Below are 22751 nucleotides of genomic sequence, written 5' to 3'. Positions count from 1 at the left end.
CTTGCCGGCTCACAGTGTTGTGCAACGTTACGATGACTATCGCACTCTTTAAGTATCGGTTGACGCTCATCGCTAGGAAATAAAAAAGTTTGGGTGCAAGAAATTTTCAATCGTTTCGCAATTTTCCGTGCAATTTAAACGACAAAACGATTATTCAAGTCTAAGGCTATTAACCAGAGAGTGTCGAGAGAGAAAAACCCAACCCAAATACCTTTCCAAATAAGAATAATTGCCAATCAAACCAACAACAACGCACACATAGTTGTCCGTATGTGTGTGTGTGCCGTTTTTTTTGTTTATTTGGCAAATCAGTTTGGCCTACGTGATTAAAATAAGCGCAAGCGAACTAACAGTGAAATGTTGGCTAAAACGAGTGCCGTAATTCGCATTAATAATTGATAGCCATAATCTGTGTCTGTGTGTGCGTGAGCGGGCGAAGGTGGAGTAAAAAAGAAAAGAGCAGAGAGAACAGTCAAGGTTAGAATCGGTCGTCGCCTTCGGCTCTCCGGCGAAATGCAATGAGCAGGGGTCGCGGAAAGGTCAGGGATTCAGGTAGCCGTTCTGATTCCTATTCTGGATCCAGGTCGGCCATGGATCCACCTCGCTGCTCTATTTGCGGCACTCAGCAACAGCTGCTTCGCTGCGCCAAGTGCAAGGCCGTCTACTACTGCTCACCCGCCCACCAGCACTTGGATTGGCCCGCACACCGCAGCGAGTGCCGCCTCCTAACCCGCCAAAAGGTCAACAGCAGCAACAACAACAAGCAGCAACAGCGCCAGCAAATCCAGCAACTTCAACAAGCGGTGGCATCCGCCAATCTGGAGGGCAATGGCGCTGGCGCCAACTGCTCCACCGCCCAAATGATGACGCCCGCCCACCAGGCGCAGAGTTGGCCCGCCGAGGTGGACAACCTGCTGAATCTCCTGGGGCAGCCGGACAATCGAGCGCAGGCGGCCCCAACAGAAGTGGGTCAAAAGCAGCAGCAGCAGCAACAACACCATCACCATCACGGCGAAAAGAGCTCCAGCTATCAAATTGGACTGGCGGATGCCAGCTTCATGGGATCGGGAAGGTAAGCCTTTCGATAAAAAGGTAGATTTCTATCAGTCCCAGGAATATTCATAATTGCCAACTCCGAATGTAATATGTGATTTTCAGAGTGTTTTTGTGTAATCTAATGTAGCTTCTAAGCATAGGTATAATGGGACAATTAATTATCCTTATCCTCATAACACAAAAACAGTTATAATATGTGTAAGATATCATCTAGATACAATTTCTGTGGAATTTTGATTTTATTTATGCTTCATGCAATTCCAAAATTTACCCTGCTTCTTAGTCAATATAAGGACACCTGTTTTAAATTATTTAAGTAAATAAAATATAGAAATGCAATGTAAAAAACCATATAAGAAACATAACTTTTTTAAATTTTAAACTTAGAAACAAATGAATTGCACAAATAAAAACACAAAATATCCCAATACATTTTTCAAATGTTTTGAATGCAGATGAGTAGGCTTAGTACTCGGCTAACCTGCAAGACTTTCCCTTTAAACCAAGGGAAATCCTTCAGTTTTTAAATAAATATTGCTGCATACGTAAATTAAAGTTAATAGGCCTTTAGGTTAAACTTTAACGAATATGTTTTCCAAATATATTGAAAGGATTTGTAGGTTGTTAAAATGCGCTGCAATTGAAATGCTCCTTGGCCCAATTAAAAAACAAGAGAGAACGCTATAGTCGGGTGCCCCGACTATCAGATACCCGTTACACAGGTAAAGGGAGTGCGAGGGAGATGGAGATAGAAACTTTGATCACGCATAACTTTTTAACGAATGGTCCGATTTGAAAAATTTCTTCTACATTTCGATAGGTATCGATAAACACAATAAAACTGCATTTTTACTTTTCCGAAATATTTAAATTTTTAAAATCGTATATAAGCGATTGTGGGCGTTAAAGGGGGCGTGGCACCTTTTTGAAACAAACTTGCGCTGCGTAGGAACTCCTAGAATCTGCATGCAAAATGCCAATCTTCTAGCTTTTATAGTTTCCGAGATCTCAGCGTTCATACGGACAGACAGACAGACGGACAGACGGACATGGCTATATCGACTCGGCTAGTGACCCTGATCAAGAATATATATACTTTATAGGGTCGGAAACGCTTCCTTCTAGCTGTTACATACTTTTGCACGAATACAATATACCCTTTTACTCTACGAGTAACGGGTATAAAAATATATCAATCTATGCACAGAATTTGGAAGAGGCACACTGAAAGTAAAATATTGACTCTACAAAGAAAGTCCTTATCAGATAATCTTGGCCAGCTTTACTAGATCAAGCAGCGAGTGCGATGGCTCCTCCACCCGATCCCTTTCCTTATCCTTCATTGCATCCGAACGCAAATCCTCCAGACTCATATTTTGGGCTCCGTATGCTTGACATTTGTACAGTACCCGCTCAAACTCGGCCACGCTCAAGTCCTGACCCTTTGGGGAAGTTTGCTTTACCGAGTTCACTGCTATAGCTTCCCACACAGGTTTCTGCGCTGGCTGGACATCAATGCTTTTGATTTCTTCTCCGTCGACTGCATAGATCGTGGCCACTGCTGCTCCGGCTCCTTCCAGCATGGCCAAGACGAGACAGCCCACAAAGGCACTGTTGGCCATGGCTCGAATGCCGTTGCGTGCTGCCAAAATTCCGCCAGTGGCCGCTCCGCTGACAATTGAGTTCCAGGAATCCTCCCTCTGGCGATACGAATTTAGAAAGCAGTCCACAGTGCTAAAGGTGGCGCCCCAAATAGCAAAGCTGCCGGCGATCGCCGGTGTCCGCAATTTCACCGACTCGAATCCGCCGTAAAGGCCGATTCGTAGACCGGCCGGAGAATTACGGAAACCCCTGACATACTGGAACAACGATCCTCCCACGGTGCCTATCATAAAAGCGCACCCGCAGTCCTCGATGATTCTGATGGGACACGGCTGGCGATTGTACTCCATGATCTAGTCCTAGATACGTTTAGTATATTGATAGTCTCTGTCCTTTAATAAAATTGTAGCATTTATTCGCTTTTCTTCGTTTGGCGAAGATGCGATTCTTGTGTATATATATTTTGACTTTTAAACGAAAACGTCCGATTTTTGAGTATATATTGTTTTAGGAATTGAAAATCTTTGACTTTTATGTCAATACAATTTATTGATCTGCTATGATGATCTAAAGAAAAGAGTAATTTACTTTACTTGTTCAGAGGTGGGCAAACTTAGTCATTTTGTATTTTTTCTAAAAACTATTTTTAAGGCAAACGTGTTTTTGTCAAAATAAACTATTTTTAGGCGGTGTGCAAACGATTTTTTAAATTCTTACTTTTTAAGAGATGACAACCACGGCCTTTTTTTATTTTTTCGAAATTGCGATTTTTCTGCACGCAAATATGATCATGACTTAAAAGTCAAGTTAATGATTTTATTCGACCCAACTTCTTTAAGCTCTAAGCAAGTCCAAACAAAAATTTCAGACGTGATGCGTGACGTTTTAAAATAAAATATTGATTTATTGTTTAAGCCTTTTTTCGTCACTTTTGATAAGAAATGCCATAACCTGTTTATTACTTCGTTAAGAGGCTTTTGTTTGACAGAAATAAAACTGACATTAAACCCTTTTTAAAACCAATGGTATTCTATTGCCTTCCCAACTTTCTTCTATGTTATTGTTGCTGCTTATCTTGTCGTTGATCAGTGATGATTTCATCAGATAACAAGTTATTATATGTGACTGAGTCAAGTACTTCGATAAGTAAGACGACCGTGCACTTGAAACTGCGTTTGCAATTTGTGGAAACATCGTGTCCGCAAATCGAAATGTATACTCCCAGATTAGGCCCCAACATGTGCATTCTCATCGTCGTAGGCCCCGTGCCGCCCCTCAGGGATCCTCACTTGCATATCAAGTCAATTACCGATAAGCGTTTACGTGCCCGTTCTGTGAATCGGCACGAAAGAAAAAAATAATAACGTTGCTGACATATCATCTATAATGAATGGTACAATTTATGGCTGTATCTTACAAATTCTGGAATTTTTTCTTTTAAATATTTGTGGACTTTGGCATTATATTTCTAGACTCCTAAAAAGTATTTTTTATCAACACCTCAGCTTTAAAAGTAAACTCAGGGGAAATTAAAGTTGTGGCCATATTGAACCACATCATTTTAAACTAAAGCTGGTAAAAACAATTTTATTGTTTTTGTAATAAACAAATAAAACTTACTTTTCTAAATATTTTTTTCTTCCATTTATCCACTTTTTTATCTTAAAAGATTGACCAAATTTTTAAAAGCTTAATCTTAAGAAACTTTATGATTTTCAATAATATTTTATAATGGTTTTACAATATAAGATATCCTAAAAACTTTTAAAAACAAAGTATTAAAAAAACTATTTTGAAATAAAATTTGTTTTCCATGTTTAAAGATTATAAGAAACTTTTTTCGATTTTTTTTTTGATTACCATTTGTGAAGCGCATGTCTCTTTGTCTGAAGAGAACTTGAAATTACAGAAAACAAATTCGCAAAAGTGTTTGTACCTTGCGATTCGATTCCCTCCGAATTTTTGCACTTCGTTGCGAGATGTCACCTCTCCAGCCGGGTATTTACCTTTGGCATTACGTGCCCGGCAGTCGAATGCATATGGCGACCATAGCCAATCTGATAGCACCTGCAGTCGCACTCACAGTCGCATTTTCCCGGACGGACGGTGCTGACTTTGTAATTATTCTGTTGCGCAGTTCATTGCGTTCAAATCTTTGTTACTCGCTTATTTATTTATTTTTGCTTTTCACCCCGGCACTAACAGATACAACAAACATGCACCGCACACATCAGACAATATATAAAAATACTTTCGCAATCGTTGGACTTCCAACGAATCGGGCTGAATCATCAATAACACTAGACGATAAAATATAATTGTTTGGATGTTATTTTTTAAGTCAAAGCATCATATTATGACAATATTGCTATTTTCTTTAACACTCATCAAATCAAAAGTATGAAAAACCATATGTACAAGTATATTTGGAACAAAAAATTTAAATGCAGATAAAGTGGATCTGTGTGGGCTATTGCAAGACTGTTTTGCTGTTAAATAATTTTGTCGACCAGTGTACGTCGCCTCTTTTTCGAGCTTCTTATCACTTGGAATGGGTGGTCCGTTTACCAGGGTGGTCCGGAGCGTTTTGCCTACGTGCCTGGAATATGCAAGCGTATAACTCAAATCGTGTTATCAGAATTTACCATTTGCCTTAGCTTAGATTTTAATCTGCCGCGAGATGTGTTGTTCTTTATCAAACAATTAGCAGTCGGACCGGCGATCTCATTTTCAGAGGTTTGCAAAATTCCGACATTGTTTATAAATGTGCTAAATTTGCTGGTGTGCCTGTCAGGCAACTCGCCGGGAAAAATAAACAATACGGTGCGCAAAACTCGATAAACAACGATCGCGCGAAAACCGCATTCATCCGCCGTCGACTGTCAATGTCAAATATTTGATAAGAAAGGTCAATAATCCATCCTGCCATTCCGCTATTAATACGGCTAAAGATAAAACAAATGTGCAATCGCACCAAAGTTTGGTCGGATTTTCTTAAATTTTTTTATGGATTTTTTTCTTTCGAGGGGAAGTTCTCTAGTTTGATATACACAATCTTTTGTATTAGTACTTATTACAATTCTTTCAACAAATAGATGAAAAGGTTTCAAAGTGACCTAATATAGACCCAAAAGTTAAAAAAGTGCTTCGTAAAACATTACATACAAATTGTTTTTAAAGTTGTCTTAAACCTTTTTTTTTATAAAATTGTTCTTAAAATTTAAATAATTTTGACCTTTTAGGTAATTATTACTAAAATAAGCTTAACAAGAGCATGTGAAAATGGGCCGTAAACAGTTTGTGCTTGTTAGTCTATTTGAATAGATATTTCGTCTTTACCTGGAGAAAGTGTTGAACACACCTTGTTAAGTCACAGTTAGTGACTAACAAGTCATTTCTAAATAAAAATATTCATCGACCATAAGATAGCCGGCCAATTCTTCACAATTGAGGGTCGGTAAAAATCGGACAATCGTTTAACTAGATTTTTTGGACGACAAATTTAGCCATTTAAAAAAATGTCTTCGCAATATGAAAATAAAGCACGCGTATCCGCATTTGTAAATTTTAAAGTTAATGGAACATCTTTATAAGCAATAATTTGATTTTGATCTTTGCTATTCAGTTTTAAAAAGGGTTTGGTATTATTATATTCTTGTTTATTACATTTTGGTTGTTCTATCCTTAATAGTTTTCGTTTCCAAATATTGTTTACTTTATTCTACATATGTATATCCATTAACTCACTTTTAAATTTGGAGCTGAAGCAACATCTAACGATAAATCTCGAACATAAAAGAAACCAAAGCGAACTACGTAGGCAGACGCACGTCATCAAGGTCGTCTGCCGACCAGTGCGTGTGCGCCTGCCGCGCCCCCCACCTCCGCTACCCTTCCACCCACTTTGAGGGCTGCGTGTGGTACACGTGCCGCAGTCGCCCTCGTCGCACGTAATACATCACAGACGAAGGGCTCAAATCGATCATTACAATGTGCACAGAAACATGTTTGCACTTAAAAAAATCATTACCAGTTCAGTTACATAATCCCTTTTATAAAAAGGACGTTGTGGAAAATTCCTCGCCTGTGAGATCTTAAGGAGACTAGTATACGAGGTTCCTTGCTTTATTTCTGGCCCTAGGGACATGAATGGAAGGACTGTAATTCCACTAAGGGTGTTAATCGAAATTGGTTTTAAATCATGATTTATAAGCCAACAAAAATGTTATATGTATTGTTTTTGTTAATGTGATTTTAAAAGTATAACCTTTCCAAAAATTTCATTAATGTTAATTTTTATACCCGTTACTCGTAGAGTAAAAGGGTATATTATATTCGTGCAAAAGTATGTAACAGCTAGAAGGAAGCGTTTCCGACCCTATAAAGTATATATATTCTTGATCAGGATCACTAGCCGAGTCGATCTAGCCATGTCCGTCTGTCCGTCTGTCCGTCTGTCTGTCCGTCTGTCTGTCCGTATGAACGCTGAGATCTCGGAAACTATAAAAGCTAGAAGATTGGCATTTTGCATGTAGATTTTAGAAGTTCCTACGCAGCGCAAGTTTGTTTCAAAATGGTGCCACGCCCCCTTTAACGCCCACAATCGCTTATATACGATTTTAAAAATTTAAATATTTCGGAAAAGTAAAAATGCAGTTTTATTGTGTTTATCAATACCTATCGAAATGTAGAAGAAATTTTTCAAATCGGACCATTCGTTAAAAAGTTATACGTGATCAAAGTTTCTATCTCCATCTCCCTCGCACTCCCTTTACCTGAGTAACGGGTATCTGATAGTCGGGGCACCCGACTATAGCGTTCTCTCTTGTTTTTGATGGTTTATCTCTGTACTCGCGCTACCGAGATTTAAATTTGTTTGAAGAGATTTTATGGACACCTCCGAAGAAGCTATTTTGGGAACATTTCAGTGACTAATGGCATTTTCTCTAAGTGAACTCAATTTTGGCTCCGACTTTGAACTGGGCCGTTGACCTAATTCTGTGGTTCGTACACTCGCATATGTATGTAGCTTCCGCGTGTTTCCGACGTTCTGTACCGCATCTTCGGGTTTATTTTCAAAGTCATTTTTTTTTAGCAGACATTTGTATCAGACAAATTGCTGCCCCCTCACACTTTGCTGGCATCCACCTCTTTTTAACTCTCTTGTCTATCGTATTAAGGCCTGTGCGTGTGCCTTTTCTAACGTTTGTGTGGGTACGCTCGCATGTGCGTGTGTCTAAGTGTGTGTGATGGGCTACGTGACGATTGTTGCGCTTGCTTTTCTGCTTTTTCGTTTGCCTTTGCTTTTCCTGACTTTTCCGTTTGCATTGGTTTTGTATCAGCAGAGTGTTTTCTGATTCTTTTAAAAGGAGGCCGGAACGAGTACGTGCCTCCCACTTCTCATTTTCGAATGATCCATTCTACTTGCACCGCCAAGTCGGTTTCTCGTAATCTGCAGCTGCTTTTTAACTTTATTTTTGCCTTATTTTCTATTATTTACCCACACCTATCAAGGTGTTGCTTATCGCCTTAAACGGTTGCTTCTTCTTAAATAACCGCTTCCCTGGCCCCCAATTCTCATTCTCTCGTAATAACACTGTCGCTCTCAGACAGTGATTACAGATTTTGAGAAAGAGAAAAAAGCTAGAAATAATTAGCCCTGTTTTGTTGATGTTTTGAGATGTTTTTTACAATTCTCCAAGCCACAACACATAAAAGTCAAATTTCAATTGTATTTTAAGTCATTTAAATTAATCTAGGCTCTTCCCAACCGGCATAATAAATACATATACGTTTTTTCTATCTTGCCTCCTATAAATTAATTAATCTGGACTGTTGTGTTTTTTTTTTTATTAAATTATTAGAATTGAATTAAAAAAAATCATTATCTGCAAAGCCTTATTTTCGTTAATACAATAACTACTTATCTCAGTATGGTATAAAGTGACATTCACTAGCAGTATCATTAATTTAGTTCTGTATTCCCATTACCTGAAAAAAATGGAAAATGTAACTGCAAATTAAATGAGAAATTTAATATGAAGTAAAGTAGTAGATTTAGCTTTAAATTAGCTAAAATGTCTTCACATACTGTCCCTTGCTCTCTTCCTCTCTCCCAGTGCGTGCGGCAACGGTAATAGTCGGAGCGACTTGCTCTGCTCCCGCATTCGGAAAACGAACGGCAACGAGTGCGGTTCGTGTCAGCTGTTCCACATTTTTTACTTAATTTAGTTAACCGAAACCCAGCGATAAACAAACGTGACTAACAGTGCATAAACAAAGGCAAATCAAAACAAACATCTGCCAGTGAAACAAAACAAAACAAATATATATATGGGCAATTTTGCAGCTGGCCACAACAAATGCAATCTGCAATTATTCATACCTGCCCACCAATACGATTGCAACAACGCGGCACCCTACACCGATAAACGATATAATATAACGACCGGTGTCTCTCTCTAACTCGCTCGCGCTCTCTCCCTCCAACGATCGGGGTTCGCATTCGCATAAAACTCGCAGGCATTTTTAAACTTTCTTTAGTTGTGCGTGAATTTTTGGAGAAGTCGCTTTAGAACACTTCTTTTCTAAAAAGACCTAATAACAAAATCTGGATATCAAAAAAGGACCCCCAACCTTTTAAGATACCCAAAAGTCGATTGAAAACCCTTCTCGTCCTTAAAAAAACACCCACTTACTTTATCTGAAGAACAAAAAAGGACACTGAATCCTTAACAAGTGCGAATAAAGAACATAGTTCAAGTGCTATTAGTCAAACACAAGCTGACTAATCAAGGCAAAATGATTACCTCCCCGACCACGGACTACAAAAACTTTTTCAAGCACTCGGCACATCCTGCTAATGCTGAGCAATATTTCCGGGAACTACTGGACAAACGGTAAATGAGCTTTTCGATCTTTAGAGGGCTTTAGGATCCATAAAAGATAACCGAGGCCGAGCGCCACAACGGGGATAACCATTACGAAAAAAAAATAATTTTGGATTTTGTAGATAAAAGCCTTTCTTGACATTCTTGAATTCCTTTAGAAAACATTTTTTCAATTTTGCAAACTCTTTCTTTTCATAGATTTTTGCACTGGTTATTAATGCCAAAAATAAAACCGGTCAACAGTTTCTGTTTGTGGTCTTCAATGCCGTTTTTCTCGCATCTTAATATCTCGGCAGCCCGTGAATTTTTATATTAATATTCACATGTTGGCAATACACAACTTGCTCTATAGTGACTTGTAGTTGTCCCCTATTGATCAACCGTGCCGCACGTTTCGGTAATTTTTGTATTTTTGCGACAATAATTTTTACTTTATGACTTTTTAAAGCTTCTGTGAGCTTGTGCTAAAATGTTTCAACACTTCTTTTATTTATTTATTTTTCCCAATGTGTAGCTTTGCTTTGCTTATCCAGAATTGTTTGTTGTGAGTGGGCCAGTTCTGTTCCGATCCGTATAGTTCTGGGTGGCCTACGTGACTGGGACCCACCGACTTGTATGAAAATATTGGTTTTATGGGCGCATCATAAAAAAGTCGTAAAATTTTATGCATCGCAGCACTGGTTGCTCTAACGCCCATAAAAAAGCTTAACTGTAATTAAACTTTTGCGCTAAAAATAGGTAGGGAAAGCGCTGTCTAGATCTACAGAATGCAGGGGTTTCCCCAAGGTGACCTCACCTTCATAGGCATCTCTAAATCGATTACAGATTTACGGCCTTGAAATGTCTCTTGTTTTTTCCTCTTTGTCTTTTGAATTAATGAAACGCAATTGAAATTCTCAGTCTTATTAAAGTTCTTTGTTTTTCCGCAGTGAGCGTCGCTATGAGGATCTGTGCCGGAACATCATCAACGACATGAACCAGTATGGGTTGTCTGTGGTGGATGACTTCTTGGGCATGGAGACGGGACTGAAGATCCTCAACGAGGTTCGGAGCATGTACAATGCAGGGGCATTTCAAGATGGCCAGGTGGTGACCAACCAGATGCCCGATGCTCCGTCTACAGCGGCGCGCGGTGACAATATTCGGGGCGATAAAATCAAGTGGGTTGGTGGAAATGAGCCGGGCTGCAGCAATGTCTGGTATCTGACCAATCAGGTGAGTTATTTGGATGTCTTAATCCTTTTTTTCCGAACAAGAATTTTAATAGGGCATATAAATTCTCGTATCCCTATTTAAAGTAAAAAGTCCCTATTAAAAGAAAACTGTTGTAGACAAACATTTAGTTATATACCCCAGAGAGAACTTACAGTGTTTACCAGGAATTTGTAAACTTTTCTGATTATGTATGTAAATTCTTGACTAGCATTAACTTCCCGAGTCTATGTGCATATGTACATGGGATTCTATATTTAATAATAAAGTATGCCTTAAGCATTTCAGTGTTTTACAATTCCTTTAAAACAAGTGCTAGAAGTTGACCTAACTTAAATCGAATTTTTGAAAGAAGAGAACCGGAATTCAAAGCGTTTTCCTAAACTCATATAATACTTTTTTTACAAATTTTAATTTTAATCCATTTAAATAATTCTAGATTGACTCTGTGGTGTATCGTGTCAACACGATGAAGGACAATGGTATTCTGGGAAACTATCACATCAGGGAGCGTACGAGGGCGATGGTCGCATGCTATCCAGGATTTGGAACGCATTACGTCATGCATGTGGACAATCCCAAAAAGGACGGCCGCGTTATAACGGCCATTTACTACCTAAATATAAACTGGGATGCCCGGGAAAGTGGCGGCATACTGCGGTTAGTTTTATAAACTTACTTACAGAACACTGAGAATCAACCTAAATCTTAACTATTAACAGGATTCGACCCACTCCCGGAACAACAGTGGCAGACATTGAACCCAAGTTTGACCGGCTGATATTCTTTTGGTCGGACATTCGCAATCCCCATGAGGTACAGCCTGCCCATCGGACCCGCTATGCCATAACCGTCTGGTACTTCGATGCCAAGGAGCGCGAAGAGGCTCTTAACAGAGCCAAGCTGGAGAACAGCAAGACGAACAACGTGGCAGCTCAAGCCCAAGCCCAGCAGGCTGAACCCGACTCTACCACCACACCACCCGCCACAGCAGTAGCACCACCTGCATCCTCATCCAGCCTGCCGGCCAGCATGTCCACGGGAACGGGAGCGTTAAATGCCAATGTGTCCAGTAATGCCTGCGCCGCCAGCAACGAAATATGCACGTAACCCAAGCAGGCAGCGCAGCTAAAGGGCAACCAAAAAGTGTAAATTATTTCCAACCAAACACACATGTATAAAGCTAGTTAAAAACTATTTATAGCTCCGGCGGGCAGCAGCCCAAGCCCGAATTGCAAAAGTGAATCAAAGCTCCTTTAGTCGTTAAGCCTTCTAGTTTAGTATCTAAGTCGTATCCTTAGTTATTCTCGCATTAACCATTAGCTTACTGCCTTGTCAGCGTCCGAGTTGAATGTTTATTAATTATTAGTTTGTTGCATCTTTGTCAGGACCTTTTGCCCAGCTAATTCTTAGTTTTTGGCTGCCAAAGTATTATACCTAAAGATAAGCTAACCAGCATCAGCAACAGTCGCGACGCTCATTATATCCTATCTCAAAATTAGGCCCGCGAATCGTGTGCAAATGCGATCGCTGGCTTCCCACTCAATCTGTCGACTCTCATGCATCTAGTTAGAAATCTTTTTGATATCGTTTACATCTAATAACAAGCGGAAATATATGTCTGTCAGAAATCTATTCTCTTGTTATCTCTAAACCATTAAATATGTATATTTATGGCATATCTACATATTATATGTATATTTTTATATTAAAAAGCCTGAGCAAATGAAATACGTGAGTGTTATTTTATTTGTGTGGGAAGTGTACAAATCTTTACTATGAGCCTTGACATTTTATTAAAGGTTATTTTTAGATAAAACCAACATGATGTCCTGTTAAAAAAATAGTGGGTGTGGAAAACTGAGGTTACAGCTGCCTTCAGGTACATATTCTGTAAAAATTAGATCAATTTCAATAAGAGTTAAAATGTATTTTGTATTTTGTCAGAAATTATTCGTTGCAGTCTTTTGGGCAGATTTTTTATTTATATCGGCTACATAAAAATCATGTCATTAAATATAGTCCCCTCCATACATAACACGTTAACAAACCCGCATTTAAAAACCAAATTTAAAAGACTTTGTTGATATTTGAATATACATTTTATTTTTCAGAAAAGTTGTTCATTTTTTAATGACTTTACATTTACATATAGTATATATTTTATATATATTCTCTTGCTGCTCTGCACATGTGTTTTTTCTGTTTCATTGAGTTGCTTTTGTTGGAATGCAATATTATAGGTACGATACAAGTTGCACACATGAATTAATCCGATATCTATTTAATGTTTTGAATAACTGAAGAACAACGAATGCATTCCATTAAAACCGAACAACCAAGGCAAACATTCGAACTTTCGCTTTATTTTTAACATTTACACTGATCAATATCGTTTGCAAATATGCTTAGTACTTGGCCGCGACCTGAATACAGCTAGCCGATACCATCAAGATACACTTGATTTGCTTTCCAAAAATATATATATGTATGTAGGTAGATATATTTCGTATATACACACGACTTAGATAATGGCTTCTGTTCGTCGAGTAATCAACTTTGTGTTTTCATTGCTTGCAATCTGTTGGTAGAAAAATAAACCACCTGCTGCATTCACTTTTCTATCTGACTCCCGATCTGTCTATATCTTTGTAAAACCCTCCTTCCCTGCTCGGCCGATCCCTTTATATAACATAGCTATGAGGCATGGACCTTTAGTTGTGGCATGGATAGAGTTATGCTCTCATCTAAGTGGAGTTTATACAATCGTTCGGTTCTACAATCAGCATTCTAAAAGGTCTAACTGAAATAAGCGGGAGATCCAGGGAGTCCTTCTTCAGCTCCTAGCAATCGCAAATCTATATCTCTAAGAATGTGTATATTGTATATCTGGCGCATCTAGATGGCTTAATGCCTACATATCCTGAATATCTGCTTGGAATTGTGCGAAGTACATTGTTTAATTTTTGGTGCACAACAACTAGAAACGTTTGCAAACTACTCAACATTGGTAATGGGCAAAGCACTGGAAATGCAGACACTGAGTGGAAAAAGTACTCGCTCTAGATTATGGATAATTCCACACTAATGAACTGGCCGTTAGTTTTGATATACATCTGGGTACTCATGTATGCCTGAATACATAATACACAAATACTAAGCACTTATTGAACTCACAACAAAAACTCAAAGGAGCAGAACTATCGGCATCAATTTGTTATCCATATAATCATGCATTGATGGCTTAAACAATTGTCTGCTGCAACAACAATGTCTGCGGCATATGTAATTCATTTTTCGCTTGGTATATGCACCAGTCTACAATTTAATTGACAGAAGTTACAATATAAAATTATCTCCATTAATTTTGCCACGCTCTCTTTTTGGTTTTAATATTAAATTCATTCCTCTTCAACGCACAACAAAATATCTACGAATTTAACAACATAGTTTTATAGGCTACTAAAATTAATATTTCTTGATTTTCATATAATCCATTAAGCTTTAAGCTTGTGTGTGTGAGTTTGGTTGTGTATTGAGACATAATTGACTGGTTGTCAACAAACTAATTTTCGTTATACATATCAATATTGGATGATGTTCGACCCAGAACGAAATCCTCAACGGGGAGATTTCGTCTGGAATGTAGTATATCTTTTAGTAAACGCATTTTGGTCTCAAGTTTTTTAAATGAAGTTCGCGTAGCTTGAAGTGATTTTTAAGCTATCGATCTCTCGGTTATCATTACTTTTGCTCAGTAAACAAGCCTTTCCAATTTTTGGGTTGGATTCTCTAAAGTCCTAAAAAGAAAGTCTTCTGTTTTCACAATACAACAGGAATTTCAACTTGATTCTCATTTGGGTTTAATGCGTGTTGGGGCGAGTTAATATACTATCCATATAGAGCGTACATGTACATATGGTATGTGTGGTTAGGCATGCACAACTACACAAAAATTGTCTGTCAAGATCGTTTAAATAACATCTAAAAACATCTTCACTGGCGTGAGTCTCCATAGTTCACCATTTACTTAATTCATATGTATATTTCCGTTCTTAGGTCTGGGGTGCGTGCAAATTTTCAGCTAAATTTATCTAAATTGTTGCATGCTAAGAGGGTTCTCTGGATTTCGGCTTGGGATTATCATTACAGTTTATCATTTTTTAAATTTCACAATTTCTTTTCTTGTTTAGTGTGCGTTGCTTTATGAATTGTTTCAGCTTTTAAACCAGTAAAAACGGTAAGTCCGATGAAATGAAATGTGTTTATATGTTTTCCTCCTTTGTTAGTTTCGAACTCTGTTCAGTGTAAAATATCAGCAATTTTGTTTCGTTTGTTCTCTCAAATTTATCATCGAGCGTCTTGTGTGTATTTTAATATTTAGAATATGTTTCTGACTCGGTTGCTTCGCCCTTCGATTTTGGGGAGGTTACAATACAATCGATTGGGAACTGGGGTTTGGGTAGAATTGGGTTCGGTTTTGGGGGCGCAAATACACTACAAAAATTACACTTACATTTACCTAGATTGGTTTCTACCATTGTACATTTATATATTAGCGTATGTGTATACATATATGTATATAATTTATTATAATTATACTGAAATTGTATCTCAAAAGGGATATAAAGCCATTTAAGTTTGTTGGTTTGATTTCTTCAAAACCTTTTCCGCCACAGCAGCTCCGTTTCTGCTGCGGGGCTATCTGTGTATATGTACGGGGTGTGACCGATATCTGCGGAGAAAAACTTACAACTACAAAACAAATCTTGCCTGCCCTGGGACCTCTAAGAAAGTATAGCACACCTACAGGGGTGGGGCGATATACATAGATCTTCAAACAATCGATTGGGGTCCGGATACCCGAATTCTGGGTCTGGGATGGAGATGAAGTAAAACCTCTGTTTTGGCCAGTTTGGTTGTATAATATTGTGTATTTCATTCTGGTGTTGTTTCTGTTTTTGTTTTAGTATAATTGCATAAAAGTCAACATCATTAGCATTAAAATAATGATAATTAAATATATGTATATCGTGTAAAACTAAAAAATAAAACGCTCGCTCTCAGCTCTGCTCGGCTCCTTCTTTACATGTATATAAAAGTCAAATCGTTAAAAGTTATCTCCGCGTTCAGTTTTACTTGCAATCAGCACTTTTGCACTAAAAATTATATCGACATTCTTTTTATTTTTCTCAACTTCTCAGCTCGCTTTTTCACAATGCTCTCGATAAAGAGTAACTCATCAAAATTAAATTCAAACTGAAATCAATAAAGGAAGCTAGGCACGATAAATGACAATTTGGTGGTTATAATTTTCGATAATAAGAACTTAACTTAAATGTGTGCTTGTGTGGGCGTATGTGGGTGTATGCGTGTGCTTTAATTCATGGAGATGTGTGATGACCTCTGATGTTATCTTCAATTGTTTTCGCTTAAATTTCCGTGTCGTTTGTCTGCCTTTTGGGTTTTTCTCATGTTCTGTTTTTGTTTAAGTCTAACACATAATTTAGTTGCTTTTGTTTAATAATATATAATATAAAAACTAAATAATTAATACGTTCCAACGCATAGCTAACTCGCATTTTGCTTCCGAGAACAGAATTTTTCACAAGCATTTTCCTTCAGATCAGATCAGTGTTCTATATATCCTCCTCCCTAGTGGTGTTCGTGTACGCAAGTGTTTTGGGGTTTGGGGCTGAGTGGGCCATTCTGGAGGATCGTTAGACGCACATCAGCTTTTGACATCATTCTCAGGTTGTTGGTTTTTAGTACAAGTACATATAGTTAATTAAATAGATAGGCCGGCAGGCGGTCCTCGCTGCCATCCTTAAATATGTTTGTTGTTGACAACAGAAATTCACTTAAACAAATGCCCAGCATTCGAGTGTTTTGATAACAAAGTCTTCTTGTGGCGCCAGAGGCTCGTTGCCGTATGTGCTGCACTGCTGCGATCGTCCCTGGTTGAGATCACCATCCAGCCACAGGCCGAAGCGACCACTGAAAAAAGTAATACACAATTTAGAGATTGCACGGTATTTTCAAGGCCTTGAACTCACTCTCCAGCGCCAATCGAAAGGCTCTCCATGTTGCCTTTGATGAAGTACATATTCTCGCCAGTCCAGTGGAACACCTTGAAGCTGGGGTTAAACTTGTAGAGCAGGGACTCACCAGTGCCGTAAAAATGATCGGACACATGCAGTGAGCAGGAGGTCAGGGCACCAAATACCTAAAGAAATGAAATATATTTGTGTTAATATTTAGACTTGCATTTATTTTTGGCAGTATGTATTTTAATTACTGTTATCTCTAATGCACTTTGCTTAAATTTTAAATGTTGGTAATTGACGTATTAAACAGGTATTAAAGAAGAATTTGTCCAATTAGCATTTTAGACTAAACAATCAAATATAAAACCTAATTATTAGGTCTTTAGCACGAACCCGAGCACGAGTAAAGTGGTGAGCAAATCAGTTAGATTGTATATTACGTCTCAGCCCTTTTAAAAGCTCTTGAATATGTGGGGAGTTCACTAGCCCTATAAAGGTGATATTAAACAATACTTAATATACAAAAATACAGCAAATAAGATGATAAGTCTTATGGGAACATAAAAATTGTGACATTTATTAATTTATTAGGGCGAGTGAACTTATTTGTTTAAAGTGAGCTGAGAACGATTCGTTACGCTCAAAATAAAATATAAGGAAGTTGAATTGAAATAAAAAACAGAACTAAAACTTTGCAATAACATAATAATATGTATATACTTTTTTGTAATAACTACACCCAATACTACGCTTGTGCAGGATTAAACTTACATTGTGCTCTGTATCCTCGATGACAATCAGAACTGGACTTTCCAGACGTGCCATTTTGCGATATAGGGAGTTAAGTGCGAAACCATGTTGTGAAGTGCTGAAGATCAGGGACCAGGAGTATCCCTCGGCTCTTGCTGGCAGATGTGAGCAGAGCTTCTCGCTGCAATTAATAAACTAACATTAATCTAGTTTCTCGCAAAGGTTTTGAGTAAGAATTCCCTTCGAAAGCAGCTCAATAAGAAAACATATAGAATTCGATTTGGAGGGCCAAGCTGCTTGGACAGTGACAACTTACCGATGCTCCTCTGTGAGGATTTCTGTCTTGCCAATCAGGTCTGGTATGGGGAAGTCCAGGTCGAAGGAACCAGTGGCGAAGAGTGAGGTCTTGCGATATTCATCTGTGCTCATTGACAGCACCTGAAGAACGATTGATGAAAATAGGCAAATATTAGCACAATAGAACAATGTTGAATGTATATAACTAATAAACATAATCTAATCGATAAGTAAAAAAATATTTATATCTATACCAAATCAAACTAAAGGTACATATCAAAAAGATATTTAAATACGTTTCTGCTGTTTTAGTTGGGAAGGTTTTTGGGTATTAGCTTTTAAATTTCAGTGCTTTGCTTTGGTTTTAGGTTTTCATTTTAATGTATTTTATTTTGTGTGCAGTGCTAGTATTGTGTATCTGCTGATTTTGTGGGTGTATCTTGTCTTGGTTTAAGTTTAGCTACAAATTAAAAGAGCTCGCTTGGCATCGGCACTAGCAGAGTGAACTAAAGTGAAAGAAAAACACACTTAGACAGCGCAAAGATGTATATTTTACAATGCTAAAAGATGTTTAGTGAAAATTGGACAATTTGCCAAGTTGACTGAACCCACATACGAGTTTTACGATTGTTTCTAGATAGTTTGCATTCTGGATCAGTTGACCAGCGCAATTTGCTAGAAAGTCATGTTTCCCCCGAGTAAACACAAAAGGTGTTATCTAGTTGATTTTTATCCATCATGAAAGAAATCGTTCCACAATTAAGTAGATTATCAAAATATTTAGAAGTTTGTGCTTAGCACCACGTCATTAGAAAATAAGTTTGTTGTTCAGACCCTAAAGCATCAAATCTCAACCGCGGTGTATTAGAAAAATATTTACACAACTGTAATCGATTTTATTTGAGACACTTTCGTTATACGTTTAAATTACTACACTTTTGCCAATGGGATTGTCAGGCTTCAATTTGGGTGACTTCTAACGATTTTGACAACTCCATGCGCAAATTTCCGTCTGGCGAGGACTCAGTGCTATTGTCGGGCTGGGAGACTGTGGACACGAACAGGGATTGGGTTGGATTGGATTGGACTGTCAGGGAGGTGATTGGGGGGAGCACTTCTCGATTGTATATCGTGCTTAGTAGCTGTTGAAGGCGCGACTGTTGTGCTTGGACGAGGCACTTCCCAGGCGCTGCACGGCGGACTCCTTCTTGTATCCCTGCGGCATCCCGATGTCGTTGTGCTCCGCGGGGGGCTCCATCATCTTCTTGGGTCCCCGCTTCTCGCCCATCACATTCCTGCCGCGTCCCCTTTGCTCCGAATCCAGGCGGGTGTCGCTCCGCGTGGTCATCTGGTGCAGTGAGCTGTGGGGCGATGGCCAGTTGGACCTGGTTTGGCCTGGCCTGAGCGACCTGGATAGCCCCGATTCCCTGGGCCTCTCCTCGCTATCCCCGTCCCCGGTCTCGTCCTCATCTTCACCCTCTTCCCGCTGCTCTCCTGCATCCGACCGGCGGTATGCCCCGAAAAACTTGGGAGTGACCTGTCGCCCGACGTCCTGCCTCATGCTGCCACGCCTCTTTCGCGGGTCACGGGGCTCCGACATGGCCCGCGCACTCGGACTGAGCTGCGGCGTCGGATTCACCGGCTCCACTATCTGGCGTATCATCTGCTTCTGATTTCCCCTCACCGACTTGCGAAAGCCAGCGTACTTCTGGTTAATCACCTGCTGCGAGGCGCTTATCTGGGCCGCATTGTCGGCCGAATCGTAGTGGAGGTCATCCAAGCGCGGTTGTCCCGCCCTCTGGCGACTCCTGCCTCCGCCGAGGATGGTCTGTTTCAGGAAGTCCCGCTCCGCCTTCGGCTGCTCGTACCACGAATCCGATTCGGTGTCGTGGTTCTCTCCAGACTTCGGGAGGCCCCTGGCCACTGTGATATCGGGTCGGACGGCGCGGGCCAAGGCCACGTCCATCAGCAGATCCTCGGGCTTCTCCTCGACGGCTGGCTTCGGGCTGTGCCAGCTGGTCGGCGGACGCAGTTCGCTGCGCTGCTCCGAGAACTTTTCCTTGGCACTGGCGGCGTGCAGCTCGAACTTGGGTTGCGCACTGAACTGAGGCAGAGGTGTTAGCGACCTGGCCTGGGTCTCGCGGTTGCGATTGGCCTGGCCAATGACTATCTGACGGCGACGGGGCCGCACCTGGCGGTCCACCTGCTCCTCGGACTGGGCCACCGGCCCACTGCTGCTGCTCTCGCCAACACTGCTCGCCGAGACACTGGAGAGGTGCTTGAGGGGCCGCGGATGCTTCCAGCCCGACATGGGATCGGCGAGACTCTTCGGCCGGTGGGTCAACTGATCGTGGTAGTCGCGCACCGTCTGGCGGCCCCGGTCGCAGTTGAGCATGTCGCGCGTGCCGGCGTCCACCACCATCAGTTCCTCCTGAATGGACTGGCTGATGTCCCTGGCCGCCTGCATGGCCATGCCCTTGCCGAATCCCGTCGCCTGGTTGTAGCGCCTCTGGGTGGCCGACAGCGAGGCCGTGGTGTTGGGCGGCAGGGACTCCCGGTCCGAGTACTCCTCCTGGTCCTCCTCCTGCTCCGGGTGCTGCTGCAGCTGCGAGCGACTCTGCAGGCTGCTCGAGGAGGAGAACAGCCGCGTCTTGCCGTAGATCTTGTAGGGCGCCACCTTCGAGGGCCCCAGGCTGGGGGCCACGCCCTGCATCTGGTTGACCAGTGTCTTCTTCACCCCGACGATCTTGCGCACGCGGCTGCGCCCGAAAAGACCATTGTCAGGGACGGCCGGCTTGGACCACTGGCTCAGCTGGCCCAGGCTCTGGACCACCATCGGCCTGCTCCGGCTGTGGTAGAAGCTCCGCATCGTGGTGGCCAACGGGGAGATCTGCAGGCTGGCGCCGCGCTGCGCCAGCTTTCCCAGGCTGCACTGGTGGCTACTCATTCTGACAACCGATATACGCTTAATTTTGGCTAAACCCTCCAAATACGAAGCACGTTCTCCACGGCTACCGACCAACGAAAAGAAGCGAACGACGAAACACGGAATAAAACCCGGTTGGGGTGGATAAATACGAATTTTTGCTTTGGGGAGCTCTGTACTCCTACGGAACGAAATAAAACAATGACTGGCAACGAAATGAAACTGACCAACGACCCCACGGATGAAAACCGATGAAGGCAAAGGCGACGCCTGCTGGATCCTTAACCATTTTAAAGACTCCAACTTTTACAATTCTCCGAACAATGTGTATTTGAATACAAAGTGTATATGTATATAAAAAATAATACATTTTACAGTTGTGCACTTCTAAACGTAAATTTTGTGCTAGACTCTTCTAGATCACCCCAAGCTTACCGCAAAACTTCGCTGACGGGGACTCCTTTTGTGAAGGTGTGTATAGCGCAACTTTTCTAGCTTTTCGTGCAATCCCATGACGTACAACCGAGTGATTGAAGTATTTTAAAGCAACTAAACCCTATTTCTCCAAGAACTGGGTATTTGTGACAACGGAATTTAATTTCAATACAATCTAATCTGCCACAAATCTCAGTTCTTGATCGGCCAAAGCTGTTTATGTTACCATCTATTGATAGCCGAAAAGCTACACCTTCATGTGAAATCAATTTCGGCGCTCTGACTAATTTTTGCGTGCGGGTTCGGACTTTGTTTTTACTTATTATACATTATTTATTGTTTTGTCGCTGGGTGTGACAATCTCGACATTGACAGCGTGTGAACATTTTGCCAGTGACGTCAATGATTGTGCTAATTTTCTTCGTACTGGTCGAGTATGAATTACCAAAATAAACTCTCTCTTAAGTCATCATTTTTCATAAGTTTTGCATACAAGCAATAGCAATGCGAACAGTGAAGAGGAGTTTGCTGACAGCACCCGCACATTAGTTGCCAGCCAGCACCTGTTCATTATTCAGATGTGAGATCATTCACATTCCAAAAAGCGTCTTAGCGTCAAGACAACTCTCGCCCGACTCTCCTGGTTTGAATGGCCGTGATTCAGACATTAGCAAGTCTTGATAAGGCCCAAAAACAAAACCCGCTCGGCAAATACTAAACCCGCTTATATCACAAAAGTAATTTGGAAATTATGCAGCCAGCCGTATTCGTTATTCGGAGACGCAGTAGGGGGCTTGATTAAATCTCGATCTTCGGTGGTTTGATTGATTAGCTTTGGGTTATGGGCACTCGAGTTGAAGAACCCCGGAGTGGCGCTTTATTGTGCCATGACTTTGATTCGCTTCGAGTGTCGTTCTACTAGACTTCAAATCAACTACGAAGGAGCTCCCCAGGCAATCCAACGACCTCGTCGCAATTAGTCTGATATAAAATCTGCGATAAAGTCAGATAGTCGTAGATAGCTGAGCTGCATGGAAGGTCGACAGATGTGAATGAGAATATGTGTTTTCAGCAAGGCTTAATTTGGGTCAGAGAAACAGATCGGAAACTCATTTTGATTGCCAGACATCGCCAATTTCATATATGTTTGCGCAATTTTTGCGACAGGCCAATGGGAACAAAAGAGTCCAGTAATTGAGGCGTGACTGCAATTTTCGGAGGCCCACTACAATTAAAAAACAGAACGCAATTTCGCGGGCACCGCAATAAAATAAACAGCGATTTTCAACGCACTTCAACGAGGGTCAGTTTCAAATCGCAGATCAGAGCGGGGCATTTAAAAAGAGAGAGCCAAAGTCAAACGTCAATGACAGTCTGGCTGGCATGTCGCATATAGGTTTATATATATTGGCCGAGCACTTCAAAACACGAGCTCAGTGGAGCCCGAGTTGTGCTGTGCTCCCCGATGAGCGCAAAGTTAATAACCAAATACATTTTTTGAAATTAATATAAAACCCTATTGAACAGCTGGGAAAT

The 22751-nt window shown here is 40.6% G+C and overlaps 4 protein-coding genes across 29 annotated transcripts in view; 1 reads left to right on the top strand and 3 right to left on the bottom strand.

Moving 5' to 3' along the window:
• The first annotated feature begins 50 nt into the window (after positions 1 to 50).
• LOC108041681 (egl nine homolog 1) lies at positions 51 to 12491 on the top strand. 2 transcript variants are annotated; one of them, XM_044457283.1, is made up of 4 exons: positions 51 to 1072; positions 10478 to 10763; positions 11200 to 11420; positions 11483 to 12491. In XM_044457283.1, the coding sequence occupies exons 1-4, from the start codon at positions 519 to 521 to the stop codon at positions 11868 to 11870; spliced, it is 1449 nt and encodes a 482-aa protein (XP_044313218.1). In that variant the 5' UTR covers positions 51 to 518; the 3' UTR covers positions 11871 to 12491. The 2 variants fall into 2 exon arrangements, with proteins under 2 accessions (XP_044313218.1, XP_044313219.1); XM_044457284.1 differs by lacking the exon at positions 51 to 1072 and adding an exon at positions 8815 to 9557.
• Positions 1082 to 6846, bottom strand: LOC108041682 (probable mitochondrial import inner membrane translocase subunit Tim17 4). Its single transcript, XM_044457285.1, has 3 exons — positions 5304 to 6846; positions 2240 to 5257; positions 1082 to 1723 (listed from the first exon to the last, which is right to left on the bottom strand). The coding sequence occupies exon 2, from the start codon at positions 3006 to 3008 to the stop codon at positions 2319 to 2321; it is 690 nt and encodes a 229-aa protein (XP_044313220.1). The 5' UTR covers positions 3009 to 5257; positions 5304 to 6846; the 3' UTR covers positions 1082 to 1723; positions 2240 to 2318.
• A 3183-nt stretch (positions 12492 to 15674) lies between the features above and the next one.
• LOC108041146 (TLD domain-containing protein 2) overlaps positions 15675 to 22751 on the bottom strand; it is a 92581-nt gene continuing 85504 nt past the window's right edge. For all 25 annotated transcript variants that reach the window (XM_044457270.1, XM_044457271.1, XM_044457273.1 and 22 more), the window contains 4 exons: positions 17874 to 17995; positions 17579 to 17738; positions 16817 to 16986; positions 15675 to 16757 (listed from right to left, as the gene is read on the bottom strand). In XM_044457270.1, the coding sequence (XP_044313205.1) occupies positions 16622 to 16757; positions 16817 to 16986; positions 17579 to 17738; positions 17874 to 17995 (588 nt within the window). In that variant the 3' untranslated portion in view covers positions 15675 to 16621. The remainder of the gene's footprint in view (positions 16758 to 16816; positions 16987 to 17578; positions 17739 to 17873; positions 17996 to 22751) is intronic.
• On the bottom strand, positions 18719 to 22746 carry LOC108041144 (nucleolar and coiled-body phosphoprotein 1). Its single transcript, XM_017118961.2, has one exon. The coding sequence runs from the start codon at positions 20799 to 20801 to the stop codon at positions 18990 to 18992; it is 1812 nt and encodes a 603-aa protein (XP_016974450.2). The 5' UTR covers positions 20802 to 22746; the 3' UTR covers positions 18719 to 18989.

This window comes from Drosophila rhopaloa, unplaced genomic scaffold (assembly GCF_018152115.1).
Source record: "Drosophila rhopaloa isolate 14029-0021.01 unplaced genomic scaffold, ASM1815211v1 contig_155, whole genome shotgun sequence".
NCBI classification, from domain to species: Eukaryota; Metazoa; Arthropoda; class Insecta; order Diptera; family Drosophilidae; genus Drosophila; species Drosophila rhopaloa.
The sequence above is the reverse complement of the archived record's forward strand: the minus strand, read 5'-3'. Positions and strand labels throughout refer to the sequence as shown.